Below are 20,436 nucleotides of genomic sequence, written 5' to 3'. Positions count from 1 at the left end.
CTCATAATTTTCACTGTTTACAACCGATGCTAGGCAAATTCTGTCACCCGCTTTGTGGTGGTGGTGGTGTTGGTTGTCACCGCAGGTGATGATTGGTTAATTTTGAAACGGTGAGGGGGAAAACGAGCGAATGGCCATGAATCTATCCACCGTCCAGCGACACTGCGCGCGGTTGATGAAAAGTAGCCAAAGTTGAACAGGAAGATTGTGGCCACGGCAATAACAATCATTCCGTTTGTTTCCTTCGCTGTTCTCCAGAGAAAAAAACACCCCTCCCGATCCTGTTGGTGACACTTATCATCACTTCATTCTTGGGCGCATTTTATCACACACGGAACGAAAGAAATTAAATTATTTTGGGTTCTCCTCCCCACCCGGCAGACTCTCGTTTGGGGTCGGGCGATACACCGTTTCGGGGGTATCGTGCCGCGCTGCCGTCATTTAGACGCCCGCGGTGTCACTGATTGGGTGCCCTGCCGAGTCGGTAATTAGTCATAATTTTCATCGGGCGGCAATCTTTCGCCTCTGCCACAGCCACACGATTGGTCACACGTTGGGGCCGGTTGGTTCGCCGTCGTGGTAGCATCGCTGATAAGGCGCTAATCGATACGATCGATGTTTTTCGGGGCCCGCAAATGTAAATTATGCCCGTCCTTTCGAAAGGGGTAGGCTTTGCTGTCCCCTTTCCTCCAGCAAAGGTGCCAAAGGGAAAAGAAATACGAACGCAAGCGCGATCGTGCAGCGTTGAAACGAAAGACTTCGATCGCCGGACAGGCGACGAACCCCGGCTGCGAAATCTTTCAAAATCGTCCGATTATCATCTCATTTTTCTCTCTCTTTCTCTTGCTTTCTCGCTTCTTCTACTTATTCTTCTTTCTGCTGGTGGTGCCCCCAAACCAGGCGCTAACACGTCCACACGTCATTCCGTTCGATTTTGCTCATGTTTATTTAAGGCAGAGGCGACCAAAAATCTACACAACGCAATGCCACCACCCCTTCCCGTTCCGAGACGCTCCGGGTTTTGGGTTAGGTTTCCTTTTACCGTACTCCTGCGCGCGGACGGATGCGTGACAACGCGGCAAGCGTTCAGCCCCCCCCTTACAGCACGGGGCCTACCAGCTACACTTGCACACCCAACCCCGGGTAATGTGACTAATTTGTGCCGTAAATTACATCATAAAGATCGTTATCGTGCGATAAAGGCGAACAAATAATTTATGATAATAAATGCCGCTGTGCGCGCACTGGCACTGGTGGTAGAGTGAGAGTGCGCCATTTGCATCGCCGTAAGGAGCGATCTGGCTGAGCGTGTGACTTGCTTGCCGGGTTGTTGCTGCTATCGCCTCGGAAGAAGATTGTTCATACCGATTGTTGACAGCGAATGAATCGTTGTTTTATTTGTCTCGTTTCATTTCGTTGCACCTTGTTTTGAGCCCAACCTGCTGTCTAAATATGTAGCAAAATGACGAGAAAAAGGGCACAATTTTATGGAGCTGTTTAATTACCAACCAAATAGTGTAGTCCCCAAACGCATCACACACGGTGGCAGAAGGAAACCACCGTCTCGTTCCGTCTCTTGCTTTACTTTCAGCGCAGTGCGCAGATGCCTTTTACGGGACGCATACGTACACTGTGCGTTTGACATTGATTGTTCGAGCAGTCCGGGCGAAGCGATTGCCCATCAAACAGATGTCTCTTTCCGCTGGAGATCTGTCGCAGGTAGAAACGACATAACCCTCCGGGTCCGTCTGACCAGTGCTATCAAGCAGCTAGAAGAGCAGAGAGCAAAAAGCTTAGATGTCGATTGCACGCGGGAAAGTGGTTCGATTTGCGAACGGAGACGCTCGGTACGAGGCATCATTAATTTGTTAGATTTCATCCGAAAACTGCAGCAAGCAAACAAACACACAGAAAAACTCGTTCCAAGAGTTTGACGAGCTTTCCGCAAGGGCTCCAAAACGCGGGGTGGGCTATCGCGCATCAGAAATCAACGTCAGCCGATCGTAGTACGCCGGACGGACGGACGGAATGTTTCGCTCGGCCCAAAAACGCACCACAATTCCATCATTCCACGAGTGATGCTACTGCTGCTGCTGCTGCCAGGCGGAATCCGATCCGAATGTTCAGCGAATCGATCGCGGTGCGCTTGAATGTTCGGGCCAAGACGCGAAAAGAAAAGAAAGCTAAAAAAAAGGCCACCACTGGCCGGGTGGTCGTCGGTAGTTTTCGGTGGCGTCACCGTTGTTAAATGTGATCCGAGCCTTGAACGCTTCTGCACAATGTGTGCGACGGTCGCTGTGTGTATGACGCGTTATCAACTTCCTCGCATCAACAACAATCATGTCGCGTCATTATATCAATCGGAGCGCAAACAAAACAAAACAAAAAAAAAAAACGGGAAAACATTTGTTCTCCACTTATGTGCGTGTTGTCTTGCGAGGAATGAAATGCAAACTGTTTCGTAAGTGTTTCTGTTTGTATCTTTTTTTTCTTCTTCTGTCGCGTTCTACGCTTTTCATCCCTCAGCGATGTCTGCTCGTCTGTTGTGTAGAAGCTCCCACGCGGGGTTCGTCGCTTACGGTGCACGATTGCAGTCTTTTGTATCGCGTATTGCATCGCCCGTACCGAATATGCACTGGAATGGTTGTCGGCTATGCGCTGTAAATTGCCCACTCTTCCGCAGCACTTGTCTTTGCTTCCAACCCGGTGCCTTCACTTTGCGCTGGACGCTCGGAAGCGGCGTAATCGCTACCGTGAAGTACCACATTTTCCAGGGCTATCTTTCGGTAGCGATCGAGCAAACAGTCAATCATCAATCGCCAGTCGTCGGCGCTTTGGCGGGATGTACATTTTTTTGCCATTGCTGATTGCGTTTCTTCTTCTTTTTGCTACCCAAAATAGAGACACGTCCCACCCGGAACCGAAACCGCCGCCCCGACTGATTGCTGTGTCGGGTTATGATGGCTTACTCTTCAATTATGGAATTCCATATTTCAATTCCCAGACGTTTTGGATGCGTTTGCGCTGCTGTGGTACACATTGTGTGGTGTGGTGTGGTACGCCGGTTTGCGCATTCCGAGCCGGCTGATCGTCAGCTCTAATAACGCCACTGGAACGTGTGAACATGCGCATGAAATGTAACACGATGCGCGACAAAGTGAGCTACGAACGTGAATGCTTCCAGAAAGTGTTGTGTCTGTTGCAGAGAGGGTGATGGGGCGAGAGCGGAAGGCAGATAGGAGGCAATGCGGTTGCTATGGTTTTAACGTAATGCGCGGTCGTTACGTACTAGCTTACTGGGCGCTTTAGGGTCGGCTGCTAGGGATGACAGAATCCTCCGGAGTCGATCACGAGTCAGTATGGAACATATGGGCGTAGATTGAGGTTTTGTGAAAAAAATATTGTGTCGATGTTATGTCTAACAATGAAATGTGTATTTTCGAGAATGATGTGCAAGCCTTTTTTCTTACGCAAACAACAGCTCTTTAACGTGGTGATATAACATTAATTAATGTCATTTTTTACTGGCCAGAGTGAATTAACGATTTATATTCATTAATTTTTGTTCATTTTTATAAAACACTATCGTGCATAAGATTGTTCAGCAAATGCATGGTAAGCCATATTATAGATACAATTTTGTGAAAATAAATCATTAGTCGTTAAATGTGTAGTGTTACCGTAACAAATTAAAATCTTTGAGTAGAAAAATGTATTATTACTTCGTTCACTCGGTCCCGCGTACCAGTTAAACGCAATTTTTCTATAGGCGGACAAAAAGTGCAGCGCAAAAGTGAGATAAGCAATCAAGGAATAATTCTGGACGACAACATTGGTTTCAGACAGTTGTATGACGGGATGATTCGACGTGCAAACAGGGCACTAGGATAAATATTCAAGATTACTAGAGACTTTGATGATCCTATATGTATCAAATCGTTGCATAGTGCCCTTGTCCGGCCAACATTGGAATACAGTGTTGTAGCATCTCTTTAAGCAGAAATTTGGAAAAATAGGATAGAGTCAGTACAAAGCAAATTCACTCGTTTCGCAATTCTACGGCTCCCATGAAGCGATCCCAATATGTTACCGCCCTATCGTTCACGCTGCCTGCTTCTGGGATTAGAAACGCTAACTAGAAGACGAAGAAATGCTCAAGCGCTGTTTGTAGCTGGAGTGCTTCGCGGCAATATTGTATGCACCAGTTATATTGGAACAATTCAATGTCAGTATTCCGAGACCCACGACAACACGACATAGGCGTTTCTTCACTTCCACAGTTCCACAATATGGAGCAAATGAACCGATCATGGCTATGTTACGCACATTCAATGAGCTTTACCAGTACTTTGACTTCTATGAGCCCATCAACGTGTACAGAGAACGGTTACGCTTTGTAGAATAAGATGTTAAAGTAAAGCAATGCGTTTATTTATGTCCCTGTTACTCTGTCATGTGTCGCTGAGCGAAATTAAATTAAAGTTTCTTTTTAACGGGTAAAGCCACAAATTGACCGACCCATTTTTTGTTGGCATTTTTTAAATGGCAAATAATAATAAAAATAATATTTTTTAATTAAGGATTTTCTTACATCACTAAAAACCAATACATCATTTGAGCCCAAATGTATTTGTCCTAAACTCATTTCATCATAAACCACTTTAGCAAATGCGAAATAAAAAGTAAACCAAATTCATGGGCCACAAAACGGGTAGGTACATTTGGTAAAGGTTAAGTTTTCTTGTTCGATGCATTAATGTGCTCAAATACCACAAAAACCCCTTATTACTAATTTAGGTCACTGATCAATAGTCGCTCGAAAATCGCTAAAGCTTTGTAGCCTCACATAATGAAAGCTAGTTTGCGTGCCCCTTCGATAGTTCTGCTTATATTGGATTAAGCGCTCATTAATTAGCGCTGCTGCCGTTTACCTACCGAGCCGAGATGCTTCACTAACACGACAGGCGACCAGGGGGAAAACGCACAACGAATTGTGAAGGTAGTAGGTAATTCAATATCCTTGGACACTGGTGGTGTACGACGAGTACGTTAATCGTGGGCTGTGAAAATCCCAAAACCAATCCACACCGCTCAATCTGCAACACCTTTCCGACCTGCGAGGAAATCCAGGCTCGCGATAATCTGATTAAGGTGGCTCAATCGAAGACGAGGAAGGTACAAAAAAAAAACGAGCTGCAGTACTGGCTCGCGCATGTACGGGGCAATGAAATTGATCACACCGGCAAATGGTTCTCCCGGAGGGCGTTCTCGGACGTTACCGTTAACGCTTCCTTCCCCTCGGAGCGGCTTCGAGAGTGGGAAAGCCTTCCAGCCCCGGATATCGCGTTACCACCACACCGACACCGGCAGTACACCACAATTACCATTTTGGTTCGGCCTGTGCGCCCTTCCAGTTAGCTTGCAGGGTGTGATTTTAATACGCGGGCGAACGGGCGATGCGTGTCCCTGGTTGTGGAGGAAGGGTGTGTGTAGATATGTATAATTTTTTGGAATGTAATCACCACCAAGGTGTCATTTCGCAAGCGCTTCCATTCCACCTTGCAACTTTGTTGATAAGTTAAGGTCGCACGGAGTGGAACAGAGGACAGCTTTGAGGTGCTGTAAAATAAGGCCACATGCCCGAATCATCCTCTAGGACTCACGATTCTCGCGTCAGGCACGTAATCGGTCATGCTCCAGTTTTACGAAATCGATACCACGCGATGAATAAAGAGAAAATGGCCCCCCGGAGAAGCAGCGGCGGCGAAGAAACTATCCCGTGTGTGCGTGGACGTCCCCCGCAGCATTTCATGACTAGTTTCGACTCGCGTCGCGCTAGGCACGGTTTTAATTTGAGCCAAAGAAAATATGGAAAAAAAGAAATAATAACACAACGACCATTCCTCTGACCAGGGAACAGCCGGCACGGGGTGGTCGCTTGGGTCGATTCATAATTGCGCGCGCGGAAGCATGGCGATGAACGCCATTTTGTTTGCCGATTCGATGATACCGGCACGCAACGCCACGCACGGGGACGCCGTTTTGTGGAACAGTACTGTCGGATCGATGGTAATTATCCCCGACCCTCCATTCCGCACGCTCCATCGTGGTGGGGGAAGGGGGAAAATTACATCCACCCCGTGAGTCGTGAGCCGCTTTTCCTATTCCCCCCCTGGAGGGAGCAATGCGTGAGAGTGTGTGTGTTTGCGTGGAAAATGTGTGTGTGTGCGTCCCTTTTTCCGGGGCCAAATGGGAAGCGCTGTAATTAATTTGTCGGTGTCGGTATAATGGCCACCAGTAAGGTACGGTTTTCGTTGTGGCACAGTTCCCGCCAACGCCCTGGCAGGGGGAGGGGAGAGGTGTCTAGAATCAATCATCTGCGCTGGTGGGCTGAGGGGCACCCGCTCGGGGTAAGTTTGTGCGACTTTCCGGAGCGTTGAAAATGCTTAACATTTCCTGTCGGAATTCAAAGTCGTGTGTACTTGTGAGCCAGCGGGCGGCGAGGAAATGGATCCACGGTTTCAAAAGCACGGGTTGAATCTCCGATGTGCAAAGTGCTCGCAAGCAGTCGGACGAGTGGTTTTAACGAACTGTCTCGGGGTGGGAATGCACCGTGTTTGCCTTTAATTACCCAGCACCGCTAATCAACGGAATTTCATGACGCCAATAAACGCATGTATTGACGTATCGGTGTAGCAGCGTTTACGGAGGAACATTAATAACTCCAGGGTGGTGCCATGGGAACGTCAACAGACAGTGGAACGCAGCAAGTGATGCCTCTGATGGTTCATTTCTAATTTAGTTCCAATTACTTGTTTTGAAACCAACCAGGGCATTGGTTTAAGGAGGAGCTTATTTGTACACTGTTTTGATTGCTCGTGTATTGGCGTGGTGAAATATGACTTTGTTTTGAGTAGAATATGCTGAAGATTTGATACGATCCTCTGGACTATAATGTTCGACATTCTTCACATATTGTTTTACGTGTATTAAAAAATACAACAAAAAGTTATCGTTTAGTTCAAATCATCTATTCTCTATACAGTTGAAGTTATTCAGGTAAAAGTCTTTTCTTCTAAAATTTTCAGTCATACTTAAACTATTATCTGATGCAGATGTACCGTATTTTAGCGTGTATATCCCTCATGATTACGGCGGATGCTACGCGAACGTTACGCCACATACAAGTAGAACCTTCCTGATCAATCACTCAATATTGTAAGTAAAGAAGTTTTTGCTTGTAATTTAATAATATTGAAAATCCAAATTTGAAAATTACAAAAAAAAGCTTTGACATTGATACCTCGAATTCTTTTGGTAATTTCTGAACAAGTTTAGTTTTCGACCATTGCTGAAGTGGTTGCTTTTTAGAATTTTAATGACCATGAAGAATCAGTAAGATCATTTGTTTCTTTGTTTTCTCAGTTTTCTCTTTATCTCTTTCTGGTTTCTATCATATTTCCTTGGCTACACTTTTTGCTTTTTCCAACATTTTCTTAGTGGATTGCAATGCTCCAGATTTTGTTAAACAATTAATAGGATGTAATGTCTCAGGCGTTACAGAAAAGTTGATACCCGTGTATATACTTTGCAATATGTTGGAATTTCCACATTTGATAAAATTGAAATGCATAAACAGGTTATTAGGCATTGTCTATTGAGTTGAATACAGTTATTTCATAGAATTAATCTTCAATAAGGATATTTTTCACGATAATAACTTTACGCACATATTCCTTTCACTTAGCAAGGTAAACAAATACAAAAGATGCACCATAAGACAACAAATAACGAACATTTTAAAATCGAATTTATGTTAGTAAACCCATTTTGGTGCTCTTTTTTACATTCATAATCATTCAAAATGTATTCAATGTGCCAAGTTTGTTGCACAGCGCTCGGAGGCATCTCACAACAACAAAAAAAACCGTAAAAATGTACCTTATCGGGAGGGAGTACAACGCTTCCGAGCACCCTTTTGGGCTGGTTTTGGGCCAAACGTCCAAATACGTCAAAGCTGTCATAAATCATGCCCATGTCCGTGTCTGCAGAAGTCAGGGCAAGGAGTTCGGCAGTCATTTAACGGTACACATAATGCTCACCAAAACGTCCCAGCAACATTCCGACAGTGGTTTAGGAACTCGGCACGGCGCAACTTCTAGCCCCGTTGTGACCGTTGGAATGTGGTGTCGTCTTCGCCTCTTTTTTTGTTGCTTATACTCATTTCGTGCCATCTTCACTTCGCTCCCTTCAATCAAAACTCGCTCGCACAGTCGCACAAATTTTGCGACCAAACGTGTCCAGTTGGTGTCCCATCGAACCGCCAGTCAGCGCCGGCAGTGCTCTGCAGCTTCCCGATGGGTCATACCGGGGCCCGGGGTGACACGTTTCAAAATTCATTAACCCGGTTTTTCGGGGTCTCGCCCTTTGGTCGACAATTTTCTCACTCCGCGCTGCTTAAGCAAGGGGTTTTTGCAATTTTTGTGGACAATTTCTTATGTTGTGTGCCCACGGACTGCTTCGCCACTGGCGCGGGGACGAACGGAAAACGGAATGCAGGAAAAATTAAAATTAATTTGAAATTAAAATTTTTCACAACTTGTCAGCGCAAGGGAGCGAGCGAGCGGAACTGTTCCACTGTTCCAAAGTTTGATTGGCGATCCCTTGGGGGGTGAAAACCCGGGGGCTGGCGAGGGAGGGAGAGGAGAGAAATTGGATGAAATGCATTCAGCGGGCGCATAAGTGACGTGAAATTCAATTACACTGGATGCTGGTGGTGATGGTGGTGATGCTGCTGCTGGCACGATGCTGCCACGCTGCAGTGACAACTGTCGTTAGGACATTAACACTTCCCTCTGAGCCCATTGTGGCTGCTGGGTGGCGGAAAGTGCAAACACGGCTGGGTAGTTATGAGCGATGCTGTGAATTTTAAAATTGCCAACGACGAAATGCAATCGAGTGGATGGGCATAGCGGTGAGTTGAAATAACATTTGCAGTAAATTGTCATTTTTCCCCACCAGATCGTTTGGTGTTTTTGAATGGATCCAAACATGCTTGCCAGTGCCTCACATAGCTGCCACAAAGGATTTGAAACCTCATTTTTGAATGTTTTTAAGTCGTAAAATTTTATCCCTGCAACAGATGTGAACCTGAAGCGAAAGATTTAAAGCTCGCAACACAGGGCTAATAACATCCAATCGACGAGTGCAATCATTACACTTTCGCGCAGTGACACTTAACCATCAGACGGACGGATCCATAAAACTTCTTAGGCAGTTCTTTTCTTTTTCCTCTTGCAAGATCTGCGAGAGTCTTCCCTCAGTGAAACTGGCGATCCTCATTCTCCTCCAGCCAGCAACTGGTAGCACTTTGTGCGAATAAATAAATATTAATTAATTAAAAGAAATTTCACGATGCTCTCGGGGATGCAGCCAATGTGCAAAACGCAACGGTTCGTCGACGCTGAAGGAATTCGTTCGCAGCGGCGAAGATGTCATGTCCGGGCTCACCGGGGGAGGGGGCTGACCCATTATGATGCGCTACCGGGATGGGCTGCCTGTTTTCACATCGAATTAAAACGTACATCTCGCAAGCAGTACCGAGCCCGGTCGGAGCAGCGGACACGCCACGGCTGTGCGAGCACATACACACAAAAAAACGCTCTTCTTGTAATGCTTTCCCGAAAAAATATATTCCAACCGTCCTGTGGAACGTAGGGCAAGAAGTGGCATTGCAACAACAAAAAAAAAACAGGCTCACACGCGCAACCGGAAAACTGCCACCACGGGACGCGCTCATAATGTGCGAAAAGAAAGTGGAAAACTGTGCGTGAAAAGCGTACGCGGTCGGTTCAATATTTATGATCAATTTGTCGTTCACACATGCACACCGACCTGATGAAGCTAGCAAAAGTAAACCGAGCTGCGAACGCTCTCAAGAGCTGATCCCCTTGCGAACTGGACAAAAGACTGGCTCTGGCTGGAATGCGATGGAGATGGATTTGCATTTTAGTTTATTATTTATTTTAAAAAACGGCAACACCTTCCTAAATGTTCGCTTCCCGCACAAAAAGCGGGCAATGTATCTCCAAGCATTTGTGCAGTTAACAAGTTGTTTTGCTGGTTGCCACCTTGAAACGCACCTGAAAGCTTGACACAATATCAATTGTCCGTTACTGCTTGCAGTTTTTTTTTTTTGCTCGGCCCGTAGCCGTAATGTCAGCAATATTGTCTTTTTTCGTGAAGATGCGAAACCTCCCGCTGCGGGGTTGAGATGCTGCTGTGGCTCCTGCTGCTCCTGCTGCTGCTGCTGCTGTCAACAGCTCCGGTGGTCGAAGGCATCTCCCGAAACCGCGCGATTTGCTCCCCACTTCTTTCCCTGTTTGTGCGCCTATGCGCCGGAAATCAATTTCGTGCTGAATTTTAATCGATCTTTTTGTGGTGGAAGTTTGAGCTTCTTCATTTTTTTCTCGGCTCTCTTTCTCTCACTGCACTTTAGCCGGTTATGCTTATGCTGTGTGCTGTGTGTGTATTGTAGTATTTCAAGTGGTAAATGATTGATTTGCTTGTGGAAGTTGTGAAAATTGACTTTTCGACTGCTGAAGGTTTGTTTTGGTCTTAGTTTCTTGTTGGTTCTTGGTTTCTTGTTGAATGCTGCATGAATCATGTTTTATGATCAAAATTTCAGTTGAGTGGTGCTAAATTTTATACACATTTTTATTCCAGAAGTATGATTTAAGCTTACAATATCATGATGAAAATTGTGGTAAGAACTATTGTTGGGTAAATCTGAGTCAGATTCATGAATCTGAATGAATCTTTGAAATGATTCTATTAATCTTAATCCCGGTTGTAAAGATTCATTAATCTCCAAATATCCTTGAATCAACAAGGATTGATGAATTTCAAAAGACTCACGAATCTCGAAAGATTCATGAATTTCAAAGGATTCATACCTCTAGGGATTCATGAATCTCGCGAGATTCACACATCTCCAAAAAATCATAGAGCCTGAGATTCTCATTATTCTTCTTTTTGAAGCAACAACTTACATGGTCATGCCGTCCTATACTTGCTTTGGAGACTTCTTGGCAAGTATACTTAGCCGGACAGTTTGTTTTGCTACGGGGAGATGGTCCATTCGCGGCAATTATTTTGCAAATCATACATCTCTCAATTTTAATGGATTTATTAATCTTTTAGATTCATATATCTTTCGTGATTCATAAATCCTTGGAGATTCAAGAATCTTTAGAGAATCTTTGAATAGTCGATTCGAGATTCGAAATGAATCTCATCGAAAGAGGCATGAAACCCAACACTAATAAGAACTAAATCAAATAAGTATGTTTTAAATTTGTGAACAATAAAGTTTACTTAAATTTCTTTGATCTTTTGTTTATTTTTAAATAATACTGAATTATTTATATTTTATATAAACAAATTGCTTTTAAAATGCCAAATCAGAACTATAACGTTTTATACAAAGTAGATAAAATTTAATTACAAGAAAATGGAACGTTGTTTATCAAGGAGACGAGCAATTGAATTCGATTCTAACAATGCGATAGTACAAAACTGTAACTGTAACATGCAATTCGCTTGTACACGAAGAAGAAACAATTGAAATGTTAATGAAGTAATTGATAAACTCTTCAAACAATTAATAAACACTTAAAATTATGTTACAACTCGCCTCAATGATGAAGCAGTTAACGAACCATTTAAAATTTCGTACTGACACTACACCACTTTCAACATTACAAATTCCCCTTCCTTGTTTTCATTATGAGGTACTAATTTTGATACCATATCATACAACTGATCCGCACGATAAGAACAGCAAACGGCCAAGTGCAAATGAGTGCTAATTTCATGCTCATTCAGCTTTCTCTCCTATCGCCACAGAACATCGCTCGTTTTTTTTGCTTCTTTATCTGCTTTTTACTTTTTGTTACTTGCTGCTTCCCTCTTTCCCCACATGGTTCGTTTGAGCCCCTTTCCCGAAACACGAAAGATGACAAGTACCTTGAACACAATTGAACACAATTGATCATCATTTTGAGGCAACAAGGAAAAACAACACACAACGCACTGCATTCATCATTTCCTTTTTGTGTGCTTTTTTTTGTTGTTGAATGCACATCATCCTCCCCACAGGCTGGGTCCCCATCAAAAAGGGACGGGCAGACGGTTCCAACCGGGACGCGGCAGTGGGCGCAGTGGGAATACAACACGCATCCATTCCTATGCCATGTTTCCGCTGAAACGAGCGGCTAATTTTTCTGCGCTTTCGAAACATTCCCTTTCTGACCGGGACGTTTTAGTCAGTCCGGCCACGAACGAGCCAAGTATTTGTGGTGCATGTATACGCGGGATGTGTGTGTGTGTGTTTGGTTGTCTGCTGCATATGTTGCATTGTACATGAGCATACCGCGTGGTTCCAGCACGTCGTCCTCCAAGGCAAGTTTTGTTGCTTTTTAAATAATCTTTCCGTTTTACAATGCGCTTTCCTCTCGAGGATATGGTAACAACCGCCAGAAACGGTGGTCCGTTTGTTTGCCTTTCTCCCCCTTTCCTCCCTTCTTCTTTTTCCTCCTCCCCCCCCCCCCCCCTTTACCGCTCAAACCCCACGAGTTGGCGTTAGAAAACGGTAGCGCCCTTTTCGGGCGATTCCGAAAAAGCCGTCGGCAAAACTCCACTTACCGGTCGGCGAGAGCTGCAGCGTCGGGGGCGGAGGTGGAAGCGATCCTTGACCGGGCAGTGGAGCCCTCGGAGGTTCCATGCTCCACGGGGCACTCGGTAATTGGGCGAACTCACTACCGATCGCAGATCCAATCAACATTATACTACGGGCGAATTGCACTAGAATGGCACCGCCGACGAGTGCAACGAATTGCAAATTGTTTTTTTTCTGCTTCTTTTTCTTCACTTCTTTTAGATAATCGCACGTCTAGTTAGGGGCAGTTTTGTATGCGTCACTCACTGATTCGTTCACTTTTCAATTCATGGTGAGCTTTTAATTATTTTTTTTGTTTTGCATTCAATCTAAAGGGATAGGGAAATGGGAATTAGAAGCAAAAATACAATTGGATTTTCGATTTTTAATCACTTTTTTCCAACTCGATTGAACTCTTCATCAAAACACAGTCACACTCATTGGCAAGATTGACATGGTGACAGTAACATGCCACGCTTTTCGTTTACATTTATTCATTTTTTCCTGTCAAATTCGTTTTATTAAACACAAACAAGTCTTCGGTTCGTTTTTTCTTCTTTTCTGAAGAACACCTTGCAGAGCAAACCAAGCTGATAGGACCTGACAGAAATAGCAAAATAGAAACACACCCCACACACACACACACACACACACACACACACACACCCTACACACACACACACACACACACACACACACACACACACACATACATACAACAACGGCTGAGTGTCATTTGCACCAATTCTGGATCGTTTGCGTTATGGGACGCTGTACATAATTGGTCAAAAGGGCATTGCAACCTTCAGCGGGTCCCTTGGGACTTCCGACTCTACGATCGCATAAGGTGTCGGCCACTAGGGAAACATGCCCCTCCGGCTTGAGAGGCTGGACCCGTCCTGCTCGTTTTATTTTGTAGCGAATCAGAAATAATTAATTAATTAATTAAACTTTCGCACCGCACTCGAACGATGCACTAAACGAAACGGGACCACCATCATCAACATACAAGGGTGCGCGAGATGCTGAACACTTCACTGCTAATGGACCAGGCTGTATGATTGTACGTGTGTGTGTATGCGTGTGTGTGTGTGGATAGCACCCCTGTCTTAGAGGTGCTCTGGAATGCTCGTTGGCAACTGGGTTAATGAAGGTTGCTAACAGGGTCTCCTAGTTTTTGTGTTTTTAGCTTCCGTAACGCTAGGGCTCGAACCGACGGTAAGCAGATTCACTTAGTGACGACACCTTCCAAGCGACAGTTACACCGATCATCAATGTTTTTTTTTTCTTCAAAAGTGGTTTTATGCACAGTTAGAGAGAACTGGTTTTGGGGTGGAGAGAGGCCTACACGAAGTGTCACTGTCACTAGGAGACAAAATGGGTGTTTCTATCGTCGCTCTCTTGACACTGACACTCTGACCAAAGGTGTTTTTTTATGGGTTTTGTTTTCTAATCACTGTTTGCTTTGATGGTTTCACTTGTTTGTCAGGCAGACATTTGAAATGAGGCTTTGGTTTTGCAATTACACTGCTGTTTCACACGTTTGTGTCACAGTCCAAGAAGTTCACCATGCATGCACTCAAATATTTTCCCATATAAACAGCACTGCAACCGGCTGCAAATTACCGAAAAACTCACGGCATATAACAACGCACCTCGTTCGGTTTAATCGATCATCGTACGATCTTTCCACTGCATCACTGCACACAACACAAGCGGGAGCAAGCGCACGAACGTACCGCGCGCGATACTACCAGCAGGGAGCAGCACGAACAACAAAACAAACAAAGCAACACACCAACGCGCGTGCAGCGGGATGCGGACGGCACAGGTATCGAGCAGTGACTGAAAGCGAACGCTGAAGCTAAGCAGGAAACGAGCAGCACCAAAGGTTTGAGCAAACTCAGGCACGCGGTGAGCACGGCCGGCCAAACCTGCTTCGGCATCGTTCGGCGTTGGTTGGTCGAACTCTCTCCCCCTAGCGTCGTGTGTGCGTAGGAGCAGAAAATGGAGGAAACAGCAAACCGCCACAGTACCAGCAGCAGCAGCAGCAGTAGCAGCAGCACCAAAGCAGCAAAGCTCGTAGCGAGTAGGACGGAGTCATCGAGCAGCAGACATGGGCGTAAAAGAGCGCACCGGTAGGTGACCACGTGTGGCCATAAAGCGTGCACGGGAGCGCTTGTGATTGGAGCATTCGAGCGCCGAATGCAAACCCCGCTCGCTGGAATGGTCTTTGCGCGCTCCCCGCCCCACTCGTTTTCACCCCGTCGATGGATGGATTACGGTGTGGCGGGGTCGGGTTTTGTTTCTTTTTTCTGGCTCCCGCTGCCGCGAAGGTGCGCGTAAAAGTGTACGCCTTGGATGTGTGTGCGCGCACGCTCGCGCGTAAAAGAGATGCAGCGGTTAGCGGGTGCGCGAACGAGAGCAGTGAAGCGATGATAAAGTAGCGCGGTGAAGCTTTCGTGCGTTTCGTTGACCGGGGCTGGGAGTTTGCCGACGGGATGTTAGTAGATACATATTGCTTGCATTTTAAAAAGGGTTTTTCGTGGAAATAATTGATTATTAATAAGTTTTATTTGCTTCTAGTGCTTAGGAATGTATTTTTATTTTAATATTAGATTTTTTAATTCTTTATCAATTTATACATAGATGAGAGGCTTCTCCACTTCAATCCACTTTAAAACAAAAATTTAGATATGAAAGATAATATAATAAAAGGGATGGCAATAATGCTCAAGTGCACCATTTGCCAGAAACATTAATTATACTTTTTTAAACATTGCTTTTTTAGTTGCTGAATTAATGCCTGTTGGTCTCAATCAAAAGCCAAATGTAGAGCTAAAAAGTGGACAAACTACTTTACTATACAAATCACACATCGTCGCAAGGTTCGATCTCGTACAGACACAGCCCAGGTCATTGTCTGTGCCCCGTTTCGCTCATTACTCATTGGAACGATTCCTCTTCACATGCAGATGAGTTGAAGCGTACATTACCAACCCAATCCATACACACACACGGAGACGGAAAGAATCTCCACCACCTGCCCACCCCTTGTCGCTACCCCCCTCCACCCCCTCCTCGTACCACAATCCATAGCCAAAGCCACAAAACCTGCCATCGATTAATATATAACGCTCGCTCATTTATTGCTACTTACACTTATATTATGAATTATTATGCTTCATTCTTCGCTCTTTCCGTTTCCGTGCGACGCGACCCGCCTTCGGTTTTGTTTCTTCTCCTTCTCCCCTGCCTCTGTTGCGCCTGCCACGATTTCCACCGGCCCCCGGTGCGGGGAGTGCCCCACGGACACTGGCGGCTCGTCTTACGCCTACGCACAGCGCCGCGCTCCTTTGCCCATGTCCACACAGTCTGGGCAAACAGAAGCACACAGTCGCCGTTGTGGTCGCTGCCGCTCGCATCCTCGACCTCGACCGTGACTGAGGCGCGGGACCGGTCGTGTTGTCTCCGTCGCCTTTCACATCTTCACAGCCAGCACAGCTGCAGCACACCGACGTGTGGAACAAGGGAGATGTGTTTTCTGGTTCTGCGGGAGAATCGTGGGGAGCGGTTGTTTCGGGAGAGTTGGAGCTGGAGCGGAAGTGAGCGGTGAGTGCCCTATCAACACTATCATCTTTGAGCAGAAAATCACACCGCCATGAAAATGGGGCCTGAGCACTGGGCTGGGCGGCTCATCTTCACCTTTACCGCTGGGGTACCGTTGTGCAGTGTGGAGCAACCGTGCAGGTTGCACTAAAAGTGACCAAGGCGTTCAGCTGGGAATCAGTAAAAAATATTTACTTCAAACTGTTGGTTGACCAAAAAATATGAGATAAAATGAAAGCCAACATCGTTACCATTTTGTTCCCATTTTTTGCATTAATACTATTAATATTTGATTAATATTAATATTAATATTTAATATTAATATCAATTATTTATTTTGAATAGTTCAACTTTGGTTGTGCTTCATTTTATTTATATAAAATTAATATTTGAATAGTTAAACTTTGGATGTGCTTCATTAGAATCACAAAAAAGTTGTCTTGGAGATTTTTAGATCTGACATTCGTGGTATAAAATAGTCACCATAACTTAATTATAATGTTTCGCAATCAAAGGAATCACTCAAACACTGAAGAATTCTGAAGAAATTGATAATTGATAAGCGACAAAAAATGGAAATATCAAAGCATATCGAGAAACAGTTTATAATCTTTAATAAGTTAAAACAAACCATTGAATTTCACATTACATATGTTTGAAGGGTTTAATGCTTCAACCAGAATTTGAACGCGTCTTTTCGGATTTGTTGCAGTTTTGATAATAAATTTAATAAATGCTGTAGATTGCTGTACATTTTACGAAAATTTGAAGAGAGTCTGCGATTAAATGTCATAGCTGGTGTCGAAAATTTTGTTTGGAATTGCTTCACAAATAGGCTTGTAGCTTATAATTTATATGCATTAAACCTCATATGATTGTTAATTTGAGAAACTAGTGTTATGGTTATAGAACACGATGATTCTATGCTATCACAATTTTGATTTGGATTGTATACATTACTGGTTATTTTGCTATGATTATTGAATACCTCACATTAGAAAATTATAGAATTATTTTAGTAAAATATATCTTTCATCAAAAATTGCCTAAGTCATTTCTCAAGTGCACCATCTCAGCGCCACACTTAATGGATCACTTTAAACAAAAAACCACAAGTACGGCTTGCTCGCTGCAGCTCTACTCGATCGAGGCGCGCCGATATAAATGTCTTGTGTAGCATCTGCTTGTCCTTCCTGGCTAATGCCCTTCCTTCGGCCATCCCTGCACCTTAATGCGCTGATCGTCGCGAAATGAAAACTTAAACCCACCTACACAAACACAGCCCCATCTGTGAGCGTGTATGGGTACGGGCGAGTGGCAAGCGAGCCTGTTGGACTGGCTCGCTCCCCAAAAAAAACATGGAGGTTTTGGTTTTGGTTCAACGTGTTCAGAACGGGGGAGATTCTATCTAAATGGTAGCTGACGTTGTTCGTTCCATTTCGGTGGTTTGCGTTCGAAGCGTTCGAAAGGCTGTTGGAAGCGGATAAGCAAAGTATTTGAGCAACAGTACGAACGTTCCTCGTTCGTTCGCTTGCTCGGGCAGAAGCTAAATGGTGATGGTTTTGGAAATGATGCTACAAGCCAGCAATAAGCGATAGCCGACAGTGCTTAGGATAAATGCTGACAAAAATGACGCTTTTATGTCTGGAGAATGCTAGTCTTGCTAGAGTATATTGAACAAGAATGTAATATTCTCCGGTTCGGTATTCTACGCTACTTCGTTGGCCTATCATGCGCTAAGCAAACAAAAATCTTTTGTAAAGTAATCCCTTTCGGTGGATGTTTTCTCGCAATCACCCCGCGCACTGTTTGCAGGTGAAGGAATGATTGATTTATTCTTTCGAGCTTTTTGTCACCTACCCCGTTCGAAGCTTCTGAAATGCTGCATGAAGCGTCAACGCACCAATTTGTAAGAATTTAGTTCGCTCGTTCTGTTTGTTCTAGGTATGTTGAATTTCTAGAAGGGCTTCATGTTTTTTTTAGGTCAATTTGATACAGCCCCGGTGATGGTTTAAGGTTGACGGTAGGCGAAGGTAAGCATGACGAACGTAGATAAATTATATGACACATACTTAAGTTAGATGGTTGGAATGATTCATTTTTGGTGTGTCGGAACAGATCTATAGAAGACGTTAAGATAGTCATGGGTGATATGGTTATTTGTTATTGAATTTAATATGCATACATGATATGAGGTTTTATGTTCCACTTATAGGTGTGGTTTGTGGTAAAGTCGTCAAGTTGCACGAACTACACGCACAAAAGGCTCGTCATGGGTTCATGTACTGTTCGGTTCAAGCCTCCTCATACGCAGGACTGACGATTGGGGTTTTTTTAAGGTAAAGGAATGAAGTCCCTAATTTGTTATATCATGTTTATCAACAAAATCTGCTCAATAAAAATCAATTGAAAATACCAGAATAAAAATTACATAATATTACTGTATTTAGAAATAAATGGCATTTACTAATCTCAATAAGCACAAGGGAACAAATACAAATGATGGTTGAGCAAAAAGCGAATGTCTGTAATGTTGCTGAATTGATTTTTATTTATTCGAAATAGCCGACTTTATACCATCAAAATATAAAATGGTTGTTTAAATGTATTTATAATATTAAGAAGAAAGTAAGAGAATAAAGAAGTAGATAAGAAGAAAGTAAGAGACAAACACGGACAGGCATGAAAAAATAATCAAATTATAAATTATTTAGGAAGAAATAAAGAAATAGTCTTCAAGAAGTTTAAAGTGCTGTAAATTTACTGTGCAAAACACTCTAAACAACACCACAGTAAAACACTACAAACCATGTCCGTACACCATCGCAAATAGAGTCATTCACACCATATAGACACTCGCGCGTGTAGAACTATTAATTCTTCCCCAGCCCAGCTGAAAGCCCCATTTAATCTTCACCCATTCGGTGCTAGTAGCGCAATATCCGTTCACGACTGTGATTCCATTTTATATTGCCCCGTAAAACTGACACCCCGCTCACTCGATTGCAACTTGCGCAAAACCGAATTGCTCCATCCAGCAGCAGGCGACACTTTTAGGTGCACACCGCCTCACTGACCGTTTCCGAGCATCGGTGAGATGTGCAAACAACGGCTTACTTACGGTGCGTAATGATTACTAGCGCTTTTTATTTTATTTTTTTTCCTTCCCCCGTACGTACATACACAGATTGTATTTTTCCTGCCACGACATCATCCGGCCGCGATGGTCCTAAAATGTAACGGCAATTAAATTCATTAACCGAATAATTATTGCTCATTATACGGGCTCATTGCGGCAGGATTGCGCACGAAGTGTGTTGCACACCCGGGGATCTATTCACCGGCCAGCCGCATCCGGATCGGGCCGTTTTCTCGCTCACTTTAGATGTCCGTGTCGTTAATCATGATCATAGGTTTCAACGGTTCTCATTATCGGTTACAGGGTGGCTGGTAAGATAATCCTTCACTTCGGAGAGCGAAGAGTGGCGCAGTGGCGTCATCGCCGTTGGGTACGGATCCTTGGGGGGGGTTGGTTTATTTTAATTGCATTTTAGCGTTCGTGGTCGGTTGAAGGTAATCCATCCGGTGCAGCAATGCAATCTCTTCCTGCAAGTCATCGGTGCTGCTCGTCACCAAGGAGACTTTGTATGCAGAAAGGATGTCGTTTATAAGCCTGGTTTCTTAAGCTCAAATTATTGTAGAATTATAGTATGTAATGTAATGCACAGCGAGAAGTAGAGTTTTCGACAGTCTAGCCGATGTCAATTCAATAAAATAAAATTAAGTATTATCATTGTTTTGGCAAATCATACCTTAGTACAAAAGAATGATTTGAAAAGCGTTAAGATCTATACAGATATACCAAATATTGGGAAAACTACATTAAAAGTCTAAAACACTTGTTTGTTATATGGAAGATAAAATGGCAAATATTTGTTTTAGTTTCAACGCCTCAAAAAGATGTCAATTTCATTACTAGGACTAGCTGTCAGCTGATCCTACCGATCCTACCGCATTCTAAGATAGATGAATGGAGCCGATCTTGCCAATTTCTAGAAATGTAAATAAATGACCTTGATGGTTTAGTGTGGCATTCAATTTCTTGATCT

The 20,436-nt window shown here is 44.0% G+C and overlaps 1 protein-coding gene across 2 annotated transcripts in view; it reads right to left on the bottom strand.

The window, feature by feature from the left end:
- Window positions 1-14,706, bottom strand: part of LOC1278279 (paired box protein 6 homolog) — a 50,435-nt gene extending 35,729 nt beyond the window's left edge. Inside the window, exons 1-2 of one of the 2 annotated variants that reach the window (XM_061658197.1) lie at window positions 14,374-14,706; window positions 12,706-13,047 (exon numbers count right to left, since the gene is read on the bottom strand). In XM_061658197.1, coding sequence (XP_061514181.1) covers window positions 12,706-12,844 — 139 coding nt within the window. In that variant the 5' untranslated portion in view covers window positions 12,845-13,047; window positions 14,374-14,706. The remainder of the gene's footprint in view (window positions 1-12,705; window positions 13,048-14,373) is intronic. The other variant, XM_061658198.1, reaches the window with a different exon arrangement.
- Between the last annotated feature and the right edge of the window lie 5,730 nt (window positions 14,707-20,436).

Source organism: Anopheles gambiae, chromosome 3 (assembly GCF_943734735.2).
Source record: "Anopheles gambiae chromosome 3, idAnoGambNW_F1_1, whole genome shotgun sequence".
Lineage (NCBI taxonomy): Eukaryota > Metazoa > Arthropoda > Insecta > Diptera > Culicidae > Anopheles > Anopheles gambiae.
This window is presented reverse-complemented; position numbering and strand designations above follow the sequence as displayed.